At 39.4% G+C, this 20,683-nt stretch overlaps 2 protein-coding genes across 2 annotated transcripts in view; one reads left to right on the forward strand and one right to left on the reverse strand.

Moving 5' to 3' along the window:
- LOC311044154 (mediator of RNA polymerase II transcription subunit 27-like) overlaps positions 1-20,683 on the forward strand; it is a gene marked incomplete at its 5' end in the record, with an annotated part of 192,628 nt that overhangs the window by 54,611 nt on the left and 117,334 nt on the right. The gene's annotated exons all lie outside the window — the stretch shown is intronic.
- Positions 321-17,099, reverse strand: LOC311043232 (putative ATP-dependent DNA helicase Q1; the record flags this gene model as incomplete). The annotated part of the gene is made up of 5 exons (XM_084054408.1): positions 321-1,525; positions 2,008-2,087; positions 2,391-2,892; positions 15,005-15,119; positions 16,920-17,099. The coding sequence occupies 5 exons, from the start codon at positions 17,097-17,099 to the stop codon at positions 321-323; spliced, it is 2,082 nt and encodes a 693-aa protein (XP_083910534.1).

The following is a 20,683-nucleotide window of genomic DNA, read 5'->3' on the forward strand; positions in this document are numbered from 1 at the left end:
TCAATTTTAACATGGGGGAGAAAAGCAGGGATTAAGAGTCATCATGCATAGTGAAAAGGGTGACATACAGTACCAGGACAGATGTAAAACAATGATGTACTTATTTTGTGATAAAAGGTTATCAATCTAAAAGTGATATATTTGCATACCTGGAAAAGAAACGACACCAGATTTTTTGCAGCGACAAACTTTTAATCACTTGCTTATGTTCAAATTACATACAAAACCATTTTAATCATGAGCATTCAGTCAACTAAATATTCCACAGCTTTAATTGACAACCAATGTGAGTCTTATAAGAGCCTTTAATGGCCAACTGCTTATTCGTCAGACGATTCTGAGCTGCTGTGCTGTGTTCCCATTTCAAAGTCCTCATCATCTTCATCAAAATACCCTGTATAATCGATGTCTGGCTCAGTGAAGCTATCCTCTTGAGAAGAAGGCTCTACATCCTCAATGTCACCAAAGACTTCATTGATGATTAGCAGAATTTCTCTTGCATGTTTTTTTCTGAATACGGGAAGGTTTCTAAGAATGTAAGACAAGTCAAATATGTGTGTGCAGCGTTCTACTACTGCATCAATGAGCTCAGCACTGAAACCAGTACATGCTGACTTGCTAGTGTAGACATGTGCTGTGTCTTTTTCTAAACAACTCATATACTCCTCTAACATTTCCCCGATAAGAGATTTGTCCTCTTGTGTTACCACTCTACATTTCCCTTGCATGCCAGCATCTTGTTCTATTACCTCATGTTTGGGGCTAGGCTCGTCACAATCTTCACCTGCACATGAACATACAGAGTGGCAATAGCTGCAGCAGACATGCCCTGGCTCTACACTTGTTGGCTGGTTTTCAAAATGGCCGTACAGTGCTTTTCTAAAGCAGCTCTTAGTGCCAGTGTGTATCAGTTCTTTCACTTCTGGACCAGCACTTACAGTTTTTTTTATAGCATACAAAATTGCATGTGACTGTAACCCATTTCTGCCAGCCCTTCCAACTTTTTGAACAATGTCTTCAACATCCTCTGGCAAACCATACATTACAACATGAGAAACATTAGGGAAATTCAAGCCCATCCCAAGAGCTGTTGTTGCAACAACCACTCGGCAGCTCCCCTCTCCCTCTCCACTAAAGGAGGCCAAAACTCTGTCTTTGTACTTTGACAGTGTGTTGCTGTGGAAAATTCCTATAAGGTGGTTCTCAGCCTTCTGATCCTGGTCTCTGTTAACCCAAGCATCTTCTCCCAATTCTGCTTTAAGATAGGTGAACACTCTCCCAACTAACTTCAGTGTTCTGCAATAGATTATGATGGGAGACATTGATAGACCCTTATCTTTGACCTCCTTTACTACCCAGTCCATACAGTTCAAGTTATCAGCAGGAACCCGACTCAGTCCCAGCCGGATGTTTCTCCTGTTTGGGCTAACAGTCACGAGAGTTGCCTCCTCCATATTCAGCATCCTGGTCACACGGCCTCTGTTCTTGTTATCAGCAGATGCTGTCAACGCTAAAACAGGTAAACCTGAAAGACAATAAGTGCACATATATCAGCAAAGAAGCATTAATGAAGAACTGCTGTAGGCTACACTTTCTATAGTGTTATAAAGGGGAAATAATTAGGTTATTTATGTTATCGGGTAGCTTCAGGTAAAGACTGACATTTCCACATATCATACTGTATTTTCTTTACATGACAAATAACTACACTTGGACAGCACCAACTTCTATGATCTGCTCCTGTACCTGTAGTGTAAACACCCCTCCCCCTAACCTGGCTAAACAGGGGGGTTAACAGCCTGCCCAAGTTGCCAGCACAACACACCCCTCCCCCTAACATTAAAAATAGGGGGATTAACCTAACCAGCCCAATGCACACACAACCCCCCCCCCCCCCCCCCCCAACATTAACCCCCTCAGGTAGCAGCACAATGCAGCCCCCTTTTATGGATTGATATTAATTAATCATGTATTTAATCATGTAGCATCATGTGTTTCAAAACTCACCTTCTTTGACTATGGATCTTAGTTCATTCAGCCTGGAAAAGGCTTCTCTGAAGGCTGGCTTTCCGTTTGCTCCCAGTCCCCTGGTTGAAAGAAAAAGAAATCCTACATTGAGTCTAGGTAGCAGCAATAGTAACGTGCATAGTTGCATTACAACAATACAGTTAGAGTAAGATCTGTGTTTAACATTTGGTCTGTTTGTGTGTGTTAGCTTATTGTTTATAATATAATGTTTGACCTAAATAAAACATAAATGTTACAAACACTTCGTCTTTGAACTACTGTAACCGTAACACGCTGCTCTGTTTTGTTTTACAGTTTAACATTACAGTGTATGTGTAGTGTAACAATTACACTATACAGCCATTTAACGGCGTTTAGCTTACCATTTGTATGCGACGTGAACTTCATCGACGACAATGCCCAGTAGGTTTTCACGATACACTTGTGAGGAAAGCATATCACGCCATTTATCTTCCAGTAACCACGTCTCCGGGCTACCAAAGACCAGCTGACATCGGCCGTCGAGGATGTCGGTGTGTGCTGCATTATCTACGAGTTGCGCAGCATAGAGTCCCAGATTCGTAGCCTCTTTGATTTGATCTGCTACGAGGGCAGTCAAAGGAGATACGACGATCAATATAGGCTTCGGCTTCGTCCCCAGTTCTTTCGCTACCAGTGGAGCTAGTTGGTAAATTAAACTCTTGCCGAAGCCAGTCGGGAGGAGAGCAAAAACATCTTTTCCACGCAGAAAAGCCTTCAGTGCCAAACTTTGCTCTTCTTTCAAAGAAGAAATATTGTCCAGTTGAGAAATAACTAATGTTATTGCAGCATCTATCGTCATATCGGTGTTGCTCATGGTAGCGGCCATGTTGACTAGTGAAGAAACTACAAAACAACAGACGCGTCTATATGGCGTCACATCCGTTTTTGCCCAGATCACGCCCTTAGCTCACGCTGATTGGTCCGTACCGGGAGCGGTACGGTGTTAGCTCAACCCCTTGAGCGATCTCAGATGTAGCTGTCTTGAGGAACCTGGTTACTCAATACCGCCACCTCTGGCAGGGTCAGGTTAGCTCCAGTGAGCAGAGAGAATCAATAATAAGTAGACTTGGTAACCTGGCTGTAGAAAGTAACACCACAGTAAAGAACCTGGGGGTTATTATCGATTCTGAATTGAATTTTAATGCACACATTAATCATGTCACCAAGATTGCTTTCTTTCATCTTAGAAATATTGCGCGAATTAGAGACTATCTGTCGTTAGACGACGCAAAAACGCTGATCCACGCTTTTGTTTTCTCTCGGCTTGATTACTGCAATGCACTCTACTCTGGCCTGCCTAAGAAAACAACTGACAGATTACAACTTGTTCAAAATGCGGCAGCCAGAATTTTAACTAAAACTAGAATGAGAGAACATATCACTCCAGTTCTAGCTTCACTACACTGGCTCCCGGTTGTTTTTAGGATTGATTTTAAAATTCTTTTAATAGTTTATAAAGCTCTAAATGGTCTGGCACCTTCCTACCTCTATGACTGCCTAGAGAGACATGTTCCAAACCGGACCCTCAGGTCTTCAAGTGCTGACCTACTCGAGGTGCCTAAAATGACATATAAAAAATACGGTGAAGCAGCATTCTGCTTTTACGGACCAACAGTGTGGAATAAACTCCCATTACACCTAAAACAGGCAGCCTCTGTCGATAGCTTTAAAGCACAGCTCAAGACCTATTTCTTCACTCTTGCTTTTAGCTGACTCTTTGGTTGATTTTTAAGTCCTCACTGTATTGCCTATTTTAATGTTTTATGCTTTTGCTTTTATATTATTTTATTTTTTGTTTGCTTTATTGTTAAATTGGTTGTAACTGTAACTGTATTCTTGCTCTGTAAAGCACTTTGCGCTGCATTTCATGTCATGAAATGTGCTATACAAATAAAGTTTATTATTATTATTATTATTACTCTGGCATCCAGGGAGTTTGTGTGCACGGTTTCGCTGCGATCAAGCCAATGGTGCCGGAGATTAGCTGTTCACAGACGGAACTGCTAATCTGCAAAACAGTCTCAGCCATATGCCTTTTAACTCTACACGTTGTAACAGGAGTTGCCGACAGACTCAGCTGCAGAGCTCTGAACCTGTCTTGAGAGATTACATCTTCCCTTAATGGGTGTCATGGTGGTAACCGTCTTCCATGCCGACATCTCGCCACTCCGACTAGTGGCTTCCGCGTGCGGTTAGGGTTAGGGTGAGGGTTAGGTATAGGGTTCGTTAACGTCGGAAAGGCGACATGTAACCGTCATGGTGCTATTTCCCCCTCATTGGCTATTCTTATTATTATTATTATAAGGAGGAAGATGGACACACCCACAACTTTTCATAACTATACCTGTTTTTTACTTCAGCTCCTACCACCTGACCCAGAATTAATGAAGTAATGAATTTACAAAACGCTGATCACAGTGATTTCAAACAAGTCTATGAAGCTATGTCAAAGTTTAATCTGCAAGGTATTGAGTAGTGATTGGCTGGGTGGGGTTTCCATCAACCACTTTTTATGCACATTTAAGATTTTGCGCATTAAGCCCTGAATGGAAACACATTTGAAAAAAATCTTTATTTCGCAAAAAAAGGAGCTGGATTTTGGGGCTTTATGGAAAGAATTAAAACAGGGGGGATGGAAACACAAAGCATAACTCACGTTAACTCACATGACTCTCCATTTTGCACTATAACGTAATATTTGTACTATAAGTGGTATTTTAAGTGGGCCCCTACTTGCATACATACTTACTTACTAACATAAGATATACATGACCAGTAGTCTATATAATACTTAGTTTTCTCAGATGAAGACAGACCACTGGTCTGGACATGTGCAGCCGGGTTTGGCTTGTCTTGATATGCTTCGTTGCGCGTGGTGTCGTGTGGCGTAAATAGCCGATCTACAAGCTCACAGCGCATCGTGCTGCAACACGTTGTGGGCTTGTAGATCTGCCATTGTCGGTGCGCGACACCACGCGCAACTATAAGTATCAAGCCTTTACTAGAGTTGCAGCATACAGAATGGATTAACCTATTAAAACCAGGAACGCATCTCTGTAACCGATTTAACCATTATTTTATACTTTGGCTATTCAAAAATAACAGATCTACAAGCTCATAGCGCTATGAGCTTGTAGATCTGCAATGTTTTTAGATCGCGCAAGTTTGTGCAAATATTTGAACATAATATATTAAAGGGAACATTTGTAACTCAAATCTTTGCTTCGGGGGGTCCCTGGAACAAAATATTTTGAGATGGGGTCCATGGCCAAATACATATCATTTTGGGTGGTCCTTGACATGAAAAAGTTTGAGAACCACTGATATTATAGCAACATGCATACATTAAAAAAAAATAAAAAAAAAATAGACATTTGTAGAACACCCAGAAGTAAAGATTTTTAACAGACAGTATTGTATGAGTGAAATGTAAGAAAACATGAGGCCCAATTATGTTTCTTATTCCTTTATTGATATTGTGACATTCCATTCAAACCAAGCAAATTAAAGCCAAAATCTAACATCTGAACTTCAAACCATTCATGATCAGGGGCGCAGATCCCAGGGGGTAAGGAGGCACCGCTGTGTGTGTGTGTGTGTGTGTGTGCGTGTGTGTGTGTGTGTGTGTGTGTGTGTGTGTGTGTGTGTGTGTGTGTGTGTGTGTGTGTGTGTGTGTGTGTGTGTGTGTGTGTGTGTGTGTGTGTGTGTGTGTGTGTGTGTGTGTGTGTGTGTGTGTGTGTGTGTAGTGTTGTCTATTTTAACACATCAACATTAAATCAGATAAACAGACAAACCTAAACATTGTAAATATCATTAACTCAGTGTGTCCTGTCAGACCCCCTGCTGTGCAGAGGTCATCTGACTGTTTAGTTTAGATTTCGCAAATCATTTGAATTCAAATACATTTATTGGACTATTTATGTTTAGTTATGCTGCAGGAACACATTGTAAACAAGTGTTTCATTACGCTTTAATGTGTTATCCTGGGTTTAAGTTGTTTTGTGATTTTGCTCGTATATCTTTTACCAAAATCTAATCAAATTAAATCTCAAATGATTTGAATTCATGTGAAAGAATCAATGTTTGTAAAACCTGCAGTTAAACATGGAGGCATGTTCATGTGTTTGTAGTTAAATCATGTGATGTCAACCTCTAATGGATTCTTTTTGCGTTACGCACTGGAAGGCAAAGGAAACCCTGACAAATGACTTGAATTCAATGAGAGCCAGGTGGTTTATTTCATGATCCTCTTTAAACCCAGCACCCCGACAGCTGATGTGTTCATTCTATCAGCATTCTATAATAAAACATCAATAAGGTAGGAAGGTTTGTGCTCTTGACAGAAAAGGCTTTACCAAAAGTTACAGCCAGGTGTGAGATGCCAGCAATGAAGTCCAGAGACAATACAATATGTTGTGTCAGTGTGTGAGCCTCCTCTTGTTTCTATAATTCAATAATCATCATTTAATAGTGAGTAGTTGTGGGACAGTGTGGAATCCAGGTGGAGAGCTGCTCATTGGACAGGAGCCAGCCGGTGATGCCCTGCGTCTCTGGTGGTTCTGAAGTAGACTAGCCTATGGTAGTTTGTCTGTAAACCATCTATACAGTTAGACGTAGAATACGACTCGCGTAAACGTATTTTATGATTCTGACATTTTCAATCTACGAGAGTCGTAGCTACCATCCCCCCATTTCCTACTGGACTTTCAGCCCCTAGCCCGTAGGGTATCCTAACATGTTCAAATGCAAAATAAAAGGTGCTTACCCTCTGCCACAAATGTTAACTCACTCTACAGGGTTCTAGTGCAATGTAATAATCCATATTTTTCGATAAAGAAGTGTTTTAATCCCGTCTGCCCCCCCCCACCCCCCCCCACCCCTCATTTACTTCCTGTTTACATTTAGTGTAATTCCAGATGTGCTTCGTCACTACTGACCATTGGGAATTTCCAACAGAATCGTCCACAGACGGGATTAAAACACTTATTTATCTAAAAACATGATGCCCTGTTTTTGGATGTGCTCACTGCTCAATGTATCATTTTATTGAGAAATCCAAAGAAGAGCACAGACCGGGCGCTACTGTATATTTTAAGACATTATCATTATCTTCTTTTCAAAATGACAAAGATGAATCTTTAATAAGATATATGTGTCTGTCTGCAGTTGTTGAGCACTGTAAATAGACAGTCTTGTGATGACAGCTGTGTTTTTACCGTCTTAATACGTTGCTGTGTAGACAGAGATATGTTTGTAAACGGGGCGTGTAGACGCAGATCTTAACCTAAAGGAAAAAAAGCTACGTTTATTTAAAGTCTGAGTCCCTTCATCATCAACATGGTAAACAAAGGTTTGTTCTTGGCAGTGGTGGAAAAAGTACTCAAATTCTTTACTTAAGTAAAAGTACCAATACTGCAATATAGAAATACTCTGTTGCAAGTAAAAGTCCAGAATTCAAAATCTACTTGAGTAAAAGTACAAAAGTAGTGGCATCAAAATGTACTTAAAGTACCAAAAGTAAAAGTACTAACATGTTTGAAAATAGCAGATCTACAAGCTCACAACGCGTCGCGATGCGACGCGTTGTGAGCTTGTAGATCTGCTATTTTCAAATAGCCTATGTATAAAACAGGGCTGAAGTGGTTAATGTATGTTTCATAATGTCATAATGTATATCTGTAAAGTAACTAGTAACTCAAGTTTTCAAATATTGTAGTGGAGTAAAAGTACAATATTTGCCTCTGAGATGTAGTGGAGTAAAAGTAGAAAGTATTGTAAATTGTAAATAGTGGGTTTGGTGTGACCTTGTGGAAGTCAAAGTGACTCAATGTGACACAATGTTTCTGCTTCTTTTATTGATATTCAAACCAAGCAAATGAAACCCACAATCTAACGGCTAAACTTCAAACCATTCATGGTCAGGGGTGCAGATCCCAGGGAGAAAGAGGGGACATGTCTGACACAATAAAGTATTTAGAAATAAATTATATCATTTAAAATACATATTTCAAGGTTTTGTTTTTGGCACCCGTGTGTCCTGATCATCAACAACTACCAAATAAATACATCCACAAGCTTCATCATCTTCATCATCATCACATCATCACAGAGCTGTTAACTAGTTTAATGAGTGAAGTTCAGCCAATATGAACGATAGAAACACAACAGTGGAGCTGAACAACATAAAGATAAATAATACTGACCAAGGAATATCTAAACTGTCTGAATTAGACACATATTTTGTTCTTTACTTTAGTAAAGCTTGAACGACCTTTTTGTTATTGTTGACATTAGTTTGTTTTATATATTGAAAATGGATTTGGTGTTTATTTAATGCTAAATGTCAGACAAACTGTAATCATTGTGAACATTATTAGTTTGTTTAAAATCCAAGCGTTAACTCTATGTTGGTGATATTATTGATGTTCCCTCCAGAAAGTCATTTTTTTTGTGGTTCCCCCTTAAATTAAGATCTGCTTCCCTGCTCATGATTACATATTGCAAATGATTACATAATTATTACATATAAATCATTACTTAACATAAATGATTGCATGTCATCAGTGTTTCCCATTAATTTCCTAGACTATGGCAGCCCACCATTGTCTAATTTGGGTGGACCCATCACCTCAGACCCCTAGAGGGTCTAGGTCCACCCATCACCCCAGACCCCTAGAGGGTCTAGGTCCACCCATCACCCCAGACCCCTAGAGGGTCAGGTCCACCCATCACCCCAGATCCCTAGAGGATCAGGTCCACCCATCACAGGGACTGATGTCATGACGATCGTAACACATTAATTATCACACATTATAAATGATTACATAATAAATGACTTTAACCTCACTAAAACTATGTCTACAAACCTAACCTTAACCCTAACCTCACCTCAAAACCACGTCGACCTTGACGAAAAAGACTCCACAAGTCTACACACTAATTATCGTTAGCCTTGGCTAATCAATTAGCATTTTTAATTGTTTAAAAGACACATCTGTGAAAAAGGTTGATGATGTCATCATTGTGCTGCTGTTATGAGTATTTAAAAGCTGAATGGACACACATGTATTTCCTCCTCTCTCCACCAGCAGCGATGACTCTCTGCTTCTCTGAAAACACACCCAGGTGTTCTGTGAAAAGACAATAAACCAATAAGAATCAGAATGTATTAACTGTGTGAACATGTTAACACTTTAGAATAACCCTACCTTATAATAGTGAATTAATCATTCCCAAATTATTAGTTAATGTGTTATTCATGACTTGGTAAATGTTTGTTAGTGGTTAATGATTTAATGATTTAAAACGATGCTATAAATAGTTAATAGATCTTGAACAAGTTATTAGTAAACTAGTTAAAAACCTAACCTCCCAGCAGCCTCCCTGCAACTATAGTAACCATCAAAGTAGAAACAACTCAGTCCATTCAAACAACATTTGACCAATACTTTGTCAATAGTGTATCTTAGTAGGAAGGGCAGCTCAGTTGGTAGAACACTCTCCTTTGGACCACAAGGTTCTGTCTTTGATCCTGATAGTGATGGAATGATCAGTGTTTTCAATGAACTGAATCATTGTGTTCAGTTCACTGAAATGTTGTGTTCAAATGATTGGTTCGGAGTTTGGCTGCATTGTGTCGTCTCTTCACTGAACTGAATTTCCTTCATTTCCTTCAATTTCTTTCATTTCCTGACTGAATTACCCAAACGTCCTCTCAGGCTATGGGATCTAAACTCCTGTGTCATGTAAAACATGTTTATATTTGATCGATGATGATCAGTCCAAACTAACTACCCCCCCCCCCCCCCCCATCTGACCACATTGTCATCAGTGTTGTCTGATACAACAAATCATTTGATTATTAAATTTGATTATTAGATTCATTATTATGATAAATGAAGCAGAAGACACATGATAATGTGAATTCACACGACCAGGATGGTTTACAAGGGCAAGTTGTTTCACTTCTTACACAAGCATGTTGTTTTATGTATGTTTTTAGTTTTATACACTTTTATACATAAAACAAAAAACAAAGTTTAGTAAAAAGAAAGAGGAAGTGAACCTGGGTGTGTGGGAGGAGTCTAAAGATCGTCATTGGTTGTCGGCACCAGTATACGACCTGATAGAAGAAGAAGAGACAGTTAAAACAGACACACAAATAAATCCTATGTACTGTATTGTGTGTATTTCTCCATAAAATGCATTAATGTACACACAACACAATAACACAACAACACAACAACATTAGGGTTCAGTCATCAGGGTCACATGTTGCATCAGAACTAATGTGAACATTTGACTCTTATTTAGGACTAAATGTAACACTGATGTATTAAAGCTAAATGTGACAACATAGAACACACTTTGACCTCTAACTAGGTCGTCTAAACTGGTCTAAACCGGTTAAGGTTCTAAACCAATATAAACCAGTTTAGGTTGTGGCTTTACATGTTTGTTTGTTTGCATTTCTGTGAGGGTTCCACATGTCATGTGATCCTCTGTTGATCTGACCTAATTTCTTCCACTGGTAGTATAATAATTAATGAAACATGTTAATGAAACATGTAAATTAAACATGTTAATCACCTCGGTTCTTCCACTGGTAGTATAATAATTAATGAAACATGTTAATTAAACATGTTAATTAAACATGTTAATCACCTCGTTTCTTCCACTGGAAGTAGATGAATCCAGACAGGAACAAGACCAGACCCAGAACCAGACCTGATGCTCCCATGGCCACCTTGTTCTTCACTGACTCTGACATGGAGAAATCTAACAATACAAATATTATATTATATTAATGATATGATATATTATTACAGTAGATTAAAACACCTTGTTCTTCACTGACTCTGACATGGAGTCATCTGTGTCATTTTGGATTTGAGCTATAAGCATTATTTTATACTTTGGCTTTTCAAAAATAGCAGATCTGCTATTTTTGAAAAAGCGTGAACATTTTTGCAAATCTTTGAAATCATTTACTGTATAATTATGTTTTAAAAAAACTTTTTTTAACTCAAATCTTTGCTTCTGGGGGGGATTTGATGGGGATCAGCAGTAATTGTGGGGGTCCTTGACAAGAAAAGGTTTGAGCACCACTGATATTATAGCAACATTAGTTTTTCAGAAGAGTTTAGACTTGCAGAGTTTTTGACTTCTCTTTTTTGTTAAAAAATATATATATATATTCAAAGATTTGCACAAATGTTCAAGAAAAATAGCAGATCTACAAGCTCGTAGTGCGGCAATCGGTGCCAACCTTTCATGTGACTCTAGTCACAGAGACTTACCCCCCCAACCAAGTAGTACCAAGCAGGGAGGCATTGGGTCCCACTTTGATAGTCTTTGGTACGACCCAACCGGGGATCGAACCCAGACCTCCCCATCTTAGGACAGACACTCTAACCACTAGACCATTACTATTGATATTAATGCAGCATTTATATAAGACCAGTTCCATCTCTCAGGACTCTTCTCATACTTTACATTCATACATTTTATAAATTCTATAAATGTACCTGCAGCCATTAGTAAACAAAGATCATTATGGAATTTAAAAAATAATAATAATTTAATCGACGTAGATCTACGTCAATGGCAGGAAATGTGTTAAAACAGAGTTTAGTGTAACACTTACATTACAATACAGTAGATTACAGTACACTACAGTAGATTACAGTAGATTACAGTAGAATACAGTAACTGACCCCAGTCTATCTTGATAGGCGCGGTCAGGCTGGGATGTTCCACCATGCATGTGACCTTCTCTCCTGATCTGTAACACACACACACACACACACACACACACACACACACACACACACACACACACACACACACACACACACACACACACACACGCACTTGGAAAAGAAAACTTTTACTATGTTTGTGTAGGAGTGTGGGCTCTCCTCCGCTCTAGTGTTTATTGTGTATTCCACTATTCCCTCCACAATGCAGGAAAAATAGGACGGCAAGAGGCAGAAGAAACTTAGTAACGAGATACACACGTAAAAGCGTATTCCTGTGTGTGTATTCATATATAACACGCTCGCGCGCGGGTCTCTGTGTGTGTTCGTCATGAGTGCACGATGACGAGCTTGCTGCGTGGTTGTGTCTGGAGTAGACTGGTGATAAACATGGTCGGGACTCGGTAGGAATCGTTGTTACACTACCTAGAGGTGTGTATTTCTATGTATAGGTGTCTGTTAGGTGTGTACCTGGGTGTGTACTCCAGGTAGGAGTGATACTGGTAGTACCAGTAGAGGTGTGTATTTCTATGTGTAGGTGTCTATTAGGTGTGTACCTGGGTGTGTACTCCAGGTAGGAGTGGTACTGGTAGTACCAGTAGAGGTGTGTATTTCTATGTATAGGTGTCTGTTAGGTGTGTACCTGGGTGTGTACTCCAGGTAGGAGTGATACTGGTAGTACCAGTAGAGGAGTGTATTTCTATGTATAGGTGTCTATTAGGTGTGTACCTGGGTGTGTACTCCAGGTAGGAGTGGTACTGGTAGTACCAGTAGAGGTGTGTATTTCTATGTATAGGTGTCTGTTAGGTGTGTACCTGGGTGTGTACTCCAGGTAGGAGTGGTACTGGTAGTACCAGTAGAGGTGTGTATTTCTATGTATAGGTGTCTGTTAGGTGTGTACCTGGGTGTGTACTCCAGGTAGGAGTGGTACTGGTAGTACCAGTCTCCATCAGACACATCGGCATAGGAGAGACCAGAGGTCAAAGGTTCTTGACCTCTCCACCAGGTCACCAGGATCACTTTAGGATAGAAGTCGTAGCTGCTGCACCTCAGCATGTGAGTGTGTTCACCACGACGAGGGGGAGTCTCTGACTTCAGTCTCACTTTGGGCTCCACTCCTAAAAAAAGATGATTATTATTATCATTATCATTATTAGTATTATCATTACCAGTCAGAGGAACATTATCATTAATAATTGTATATCATCCAAATGAGATCCAAATGATCCAGAAAGCTGAAAAACACTTGGTCTTCAACCAGCCAAAATGTTCACGTTTCCCGGCTCTCCCCCGTTCTCCTCTCCCTCCATTGGCTCCCAGTTGCTGCCCTCACAGTGAGTACTAAACACTGATGTTGGCCTACAAAGCAACCAAAGGTTGTATGACACCCCCATATCTTCAAGACTGATCCAACCCTACAACCCCTCCCACTCACTCAGATCAGCAATACAGGGAAGCTGTCTGAATCTTCCCTAAAACACCCTGGACAACACTCCACACGTCCTAGACTCTTCTCCCTTCTGGCTCCCAAACTGTGAGATAAACTTCCATTGCAGTCAGAACTGTAGATTCACTCCCAATCTTCCGCCGTAATCTGGAGACTCACCTCTTCAGACTCCACCTCAGCCTGTAGCACTAGACCTAGCCTTGATGACCTTGCAGGCTTACTCAAAGGTTAAAATGTAATTTAGATATCATGTTATGTAGACAGATTCCAGGTCATTGTTGACCTGGCATCCTATAGTTTGGATAGATTCAATGTACAGATTATTTATTTGTTTGATAGTATACTGTTTAGACTGATGATAGGTTCTTGGTTTACTTATGATCCTAGATTACTATTTCTATGCATTTGATGTATTACCTTGTGTTTTCCATGCTTACTGTAAATCACTCTGGATTAAGAGCGTCTGATAAATGTCTACATTGTAAATTGTAACTGTAAATGTCAGTGTTTGGCCAGCAGATGGCACCAGAGAACAACGTTTCATAGAATACCGATGTAGAATGCATTTATATAATGTAATTTAAACATATGAAATAATTCACAGTTACACAGTGCTTTACATGAACAACAATAAACCGAGCCATATCATTGAATGAAAATAGTACAAATGAGTAGAAACAAACAAAACAACACACATAATCCTGTAAAATATTACTAAAGTGATTAAAAACATACAAAGCAAACTAGTAAAGACAATAATTAAATATGAAATCAGGGTAAATGAAGTGTATAGAGGTGTGTTTTATCCTGCATGGTTCTTTTTAAAGTTCATTTAAAAACATTAATCCTGGTGTCTCTATTTTAGGAAGGTCATTATATGTAGGTGAAAACACTCAGAAATAGATCTATATGTTTCATTTATACTGGCTGTACCATGGTGACACCACATGTTGTGAGCTTGTAGATCTGCTATTTCCACTGTGTGACAGCGTGTTAGGATACAGTATAAATCAAGAGGATCTGAAATGTTTCTCAGAATATTAATCCATTCAATCCGGGAACGCATCTGTGTCATTTAAGATTTATTTGGCTATTCAGATCTACATGAAAAAATAGCAGATCTACAAGCTCATAGCGTGGCACAGAGGGCCGCAGAGCTTGTAGATCTGCTATTTTTTCAAAAATCGTCACAATATGTGTAACTCTTTAGATATATATATTTTAAAAGCAAACATTTGTCAAATATGTTGTTCCAGGGACCCCCAGAAGCAAAGATTTGAGTTACAAATGTTCCCTTTAGAATCTATACATTCAAGATTTGCACAAATTTTCACGGTTTAAAAAAAAATAGCAGATCTACAAGCTCATAGCGCGGCACTCGGTGCCGCGCTATGAGCTTGTATGTCTGCTATTTTTGAATAGCTAAATAAATCTAAAATGACAGAGATTGACAGAGGAATGTTTCTTTGTTTTTTTTAAAGAGGGATAGGGAAATGGGGAGAGAGATGGGGGGGGGGGGGGGGGGGTGACACGCAGTAAAGGTCGTCGGAAACGGGAGTAGAATCCACGACACGCTGTCAGGCTGACATTGCCAGCCGTCACGCTACGACCCAGACCAAGGGATGTTTTATAATCATTATCAGATCAATATTAACACCATTAATCATCTCTGAATAGAATGATTTATTATGATGTCATGTTATAGTTTATGAGGTGATGAGTGTTGAGTGCTGCTCTGAGATCAGCTCACCTCTCTTGTTCAGAACAGAGGAGTAGTAGATCTCAATGTTGGGTTTGCAGAATCTCTCTCGGTCTGCTCTCCTATAAGCCAGTTCTCCAGGATCTTTATTCCAGGCCTCTGCGTTCTTCACACCAAACTCAGTGTATCCAACCCACTGATCTACTCTACTGTCCCACCTGATGATCTCATCACCATCGAAATTCACTGACACTATGTACTGTATGTCCTTCAGCTCACTGGAGTTAAACACACAGCGGTGAGCCATATAGAGCACATATCCATCTGGAAATAGACATTTAAAAATGTCATTAATGTTCAGTTCTATTACTATCTGTATAATATCAACACTAGGCTAACTGCCCCCTATCGGCCAAATATGTCACTACATAAAGTCTAAAATAGGTGTGTGTGTGTGTGTGTGTGTGTGTGTGTGTGTGTGTGTGTGTGTGTGTGTGTGTGTGTGTGTGTGTGTGTGTGTGTGTGTGTGTGTGTGTGTGTGTGTGTGTGTGTGTGTGTGTGTGTGGCTGGTGTGTGTAAATCTACTCAGTTACTTTCCACCACTGCTAGCAGCCCACACACTGACTGCAACTCACAGAGAGACGAGGGAGTGTCTTCAGGTGAATGAGACAAGTGATTAAGAACCATTGAAGCTAATTAAATAATAATAGAATAGTTAATGAGTGGGGGCGGGGCCCCCACTCATTAACCCCCTCCTCCCCAAAGCTACATTTACAGCAGGAAGCCACATGGGAGGAGCTTCATGTATGAAAAACATACTATATAGTCTATGTTAGTGTGTGTGTTCATGTATGTAAAACATACTATATAGCCTACGTTAGTGTGTGTGTGTTCATGTATGTAAAACATACTATATAGCCTACGTTAGTGTGTGTGTGTTCATGTATGTAAAACATACTATATAGTCTATGTTAGTGTGTGTGTTCATGTATGTAAAACATACTATATAGTCTATGTTAGTGTGTGTGTTCATGTATGTAAAACATACTATATAGCCTACGTTAGTGTGTGTGTGTTCATGTATGTAAAACATACTATATAGTCTATGTTAGTGTGTGTGTTCATGTATGTAAAACATACTATATAGCCTACGTTAGTGTGTGTGTCTCACTAGCGTACATGTGAAACTCAGAGGTCACTCATTATCACATGTAAAAGACTATTAAAGTCCACATTCTTGCCCCCCCCCCCCCAGCCTCTCCTCCTGCATCTACATAGTTGTACCATCTACACCTCACCTACAGCTCAGGCTGTACAGAGCAGATACTAATGCATAGATTTATAAATTAAACATTAAAGCACCTTGAGCACATATTCATGTTTACTAAAAATACATATTATTTAGAAAATATGTCACCATAAAAAACATAAATGATTAATATACATGCTTAACCCATTTAGCACAGCACTCTGTGACGCGCTATGAGCTTGTAGATCTGCTATTTTTTTTAAATCATGAAAGTTTGCGCAAACCTTTGAATAAAATATATACTTTTAAAGCAAATATTTGTAACTCAAATATTTGCTTCTGGGGGATTCTACAAATGTATTCTAAATCAGAGGTCTTCAACAGGGGGTCCGCAGAGGTACTGCAGGGGGTCAGCAAAATTGTTGTTTGATTAAATCTAAATCTTAACAGTTTAAAAAAAAAAACATATGTTGCTATAATATCAGTGGTTCTCAAACTTTTTTCATGATTCCCCCCCCCCAAAAATAGCACATCTAGCGCGGCACTCTGTGCTGCACTATGAGCTTTAAGATCTGCTATTTTTGAACACCCAAAGGAATCTAAAATGACAGATATGTGTTCCCCGATTAAATGGGTTAAACATTTTCATTAATGTTAAATATATTCAACCGTTTTAGTTAATAACTATTGTGTTCATAGTATTCATGTACCTTTCACTGGTGGTTTCTTCAAGGCAGTGCGGATGGAGTCCAGCTGGGCTTTGCAGACGTACTGATCACCCACAGCTGCTGCATAACCTCCTGTGAGGGGCATGTGATCTACAAACGGAGGCTGAGTGAACACCATCTTCCCTTTGTTGAAGTCTGCGTACTGCAACACTTCACCATCCAGTGACATCATCCACTCTTTATATGAGTCTTTAACTGTGTCTGAACAGCCAATGACTTTAATGTGCTCATGGAACACTGGAAACAAAGATGAAATCAATTTCAAATAACAATCATCATCATCATCATCATCATCATCATCATCATCATCATGTTAAACATATTAGAAGTATCTTCCTGTCAAACATTTTATTCAACAGATTTAAATGTTTGTGAACATAACATTATATAATATAATGTCATATAATATACAGTGGTGGAAAAAGTAGTCACATTTTGTATTTAAGTAAAAGTGTCAATACTGCAATGTAGAAATACTTTGTTACAAGTGTAAGTCCAGAATTTTTAATTTACTTGAGTAAAAGTACACAAGTATTGGTATCAAAATGTAATTAAAGTACCATAAGTAGAAAGTACTCATTATGCAGAATGTCCCATTTCACACGTTTTCAAATGTATACATCATTTGAAAATTGCAGATCTACAAGCTCACAATGCGTCGCGGTGCGACGTTTCATGAGAGTCTTTTGAGTATTTTAACTGGTACAAGTGACATATAAGTGGACACTGAACGGTTGGTGGTCAAGTTGACATTTCTTCTGAAGCAGGCCAGTAGATTAAAGAGGTCCCTCTGTCCTCTGCTCTTCTTATAACTGTGATATCTCCAGGTCCATGTTGTGTCTTAAGTCAGGGACTGGACTACTGGGGGAGGTTTAGTTGTTAAGGGGTCTACGGATGGTGACCAGACTTAGACCAGAAATTAGCCCTAAATTCCCTGAAGGCCACAGGCCTGCTAACGGGGTCGAGTTTACTCTGAAATCACCATGGTGACAATATGTTGTTCCTCCGTCGCCACGGGTAAAATGCAGTTTTTTATACGTTTTTATAATTGCCGCTTCTGTGTATAACCCGTTCAAAAGGTCCCTGAGGTTCTGGATCTCCTGTCTGTAATCACACCGCTCCCAACAAGGTTTTGGTCCGGTTCTTTTAAAATGTACTTAGTTACTTTACACCACCGATAATATAATATAATGAAAGGTTAGAATCAGTGTGTGTGTGTGTGTGTGTGTGTGTGTGTGTGTGTGTGTGTGTGTGTGTGTGTGTGTGTGTGTGTGTGTGTGTGTGTGTGTGTGTGTGTGTGTGTGTGTGTGTGTGTGTGTGTGCAGTGACGGAGCGTCCGGGTAGGCTAGGTAGGCGGCCGCCTACGGGCCCGGGCTGTCAGATCAAATGGACCTTTATTTTATTAGAATTAGACGTATTTTGCGTGCTCCGCCTCTCCCTGAAACCGAAATAAAGAAACTAAAAAACGGGGGGAAAAAAGTAACAAAAACAGCAAATGTTTGTGCGTGCTCCGCTTTCTGTCAATTGCAAGGAAGGTAAAGAAAATGTTAACAAAAAGTGTAATTGTGGCTGGTCAAATCACGGCTTGATAAACTGGAAAGGGTCCCATTTGGAGGCTCTTTAATGTTGTAATAGTAGCTGCTCTTAATAATAAATATTATACTAAAAACAGCATCTTCAGATGGGAGACAAGTTGTGTGTGATTCACCAAGCCTGTTCTGTTTCCTCAACATTCCTCATCCATCAATGCCACAGTTTGCTGCTGCAATGTGATACTATGTAATATCTTAACAAAATTTTAAAAAATCACACCCAGTGTGAAGTGGGCGGTGTGTGGTCATCACAACATGACTCACTTAAAAAAAAGGATAAATTACTTTTTTAAAGTCCATACTGCTATTCATAGGGCTGCACATGTGTCATGTGTTTCGCTAGCCAATCACAGTCCTGAATTTGCAAAGTCAGCCAATCACACTACAGTTAGTGGTGATGACACTAGCTGTAATGTGATTGGCTGACTTTGCAAAAGTATCGATTTGCATTAACAATGGAAGGGTTAGGGGTGTAGACTGCGTTGTAGACTATTGGCCAATCACGGTGCAGGATTGGTCAGTGTCCAAAACTCACTTATAGGGGGCGGTTACACCGCCCCAAAAATAAATCACTCTAAAAAAGTAACTTTTTGTACTACCTCTACTGGTTACCATACCCTACTGAATATATGCTTTTTGATGCAGTTCAAGTACTTCTTTTTAGTACAAATGTTGAGATGCAAAGTGTTCAGAATATATCCATGAAATTCGCAATGTCTAATTCAAGGTTACTGGTAGTGAGTAGGTTTATTGAACCTCAGGGTAATAGACTGCATTTGATACAAACCATTTATTTGGCTACCTTTTCTTCTAGTCTTACATGCTCTGGAAATGTGCTCTTTATTGGTCAAGAGAATGTAAACAAAATGCAATTTTAAACAGGCAAATATGCAGGGCTACTAAGAATCTCCATGGCAACCAGGAAAAAAACATTCTGCAAAAACCATACTAATAGTTATTAATGAACTATTAGTAGCCTATGGTATAGCTGTTGCAAGTTTGTTATGAAAATCTATATTTTACGCTCATTTTAGTCTTTTTGGACCAGAAGTTTCGGTTTTGCAGAATGTTTTCTTCCTGGTTGCCACGGAGATTCTTAGTAGCCCTGCATATTTGCCTGTTTAAAAATGCATGTTTTTAAAAATCGGTCTCTTAGGTTCTGGTGCACGAATGGAAGCTGGAAACATTCGTTACAGAACTTATAAGAACTTTATATGACTACCCTGAAAAAAGAATGCAGTTCCTGAGTGGGGATCAATGAAAGTCAGAATTGGAGCACTCGGCCCACAGCCTATTTGTGTTCATGGTGTCTGAACAGTGGGTGCATCGACCACATGGGTGATTACCACACCGTTCTGTTCTTAACCAGTTTGAATGACTTACAACGGGACTTTTGTACATAGAACTGACAAAAGAGTCCCTTATGTTTTTTCCTCTTTTAAAACAGAATCTTGGTGGTAATGATGCAATATAATTTAAATGGGGGTCACATTTGAGTATGTTCCAGTGTTTATAAATAATGTTTTAACCGCTTGAGATGAAGTAGGCCTACTATATTCTGATACAAATGTGACTCTGTTACCTGGGGTGTCTTTGTTGACAGATTCCAAAAGGGTTTCCCTCTGTACATGTTTTGTCTTATTTCTGGCTGTGTGTACAACCAATGCTTTGTATCCCCTCTGTTTAAACCTGTTACTCATTTCATCTGCCTTCTTTTCTTAAGTCTGCAGGATCGCTACAGATGCGTTTAAGACGCAGGAATTGTCCGTATGGGATATTCTCTACCATACGTCTGGGGTGATGACTCTGTGCATGTAAAATAGTATTACGGTCTGTTGGTTTGCGAAAAATAGTGGTGTGCAGGTTTCCCTCATTGTCTGTTGATATCCGTAGGTCTAAGAAATCAATATGTTCTCTACTGTGTTCCATAGTACATTTTAAAGTGTGATGTGTACCATTGATGTACTCTCTGAAATATACATGTATTTTATATACTGTAACAAGAGTACATCTATGAATGAATATTTTATATAAGAGTAGATTTATAACAGTATCTTTAAAATAATAACATAAATATAATGTACTTACTTCCTGGGATCGCTTTGACATGAAGTACAGAGGAGAGGATGAGGAGGGTGGCTGTAATCTTCATCATCACTGA

This window comes from Gymnoscopelus microlampas, assembly GCF_963454915.1.
Source record: "Gymnoscopelus microlampas genome assembly, chromosome: 4".
Lineage (NCBI taxonomy): Eukaryota > Metazoa > Chordata > Actinopteri > Myctophiformes > Myctophidae > Gymnoscopelus > Gymnoscopelus microlampas.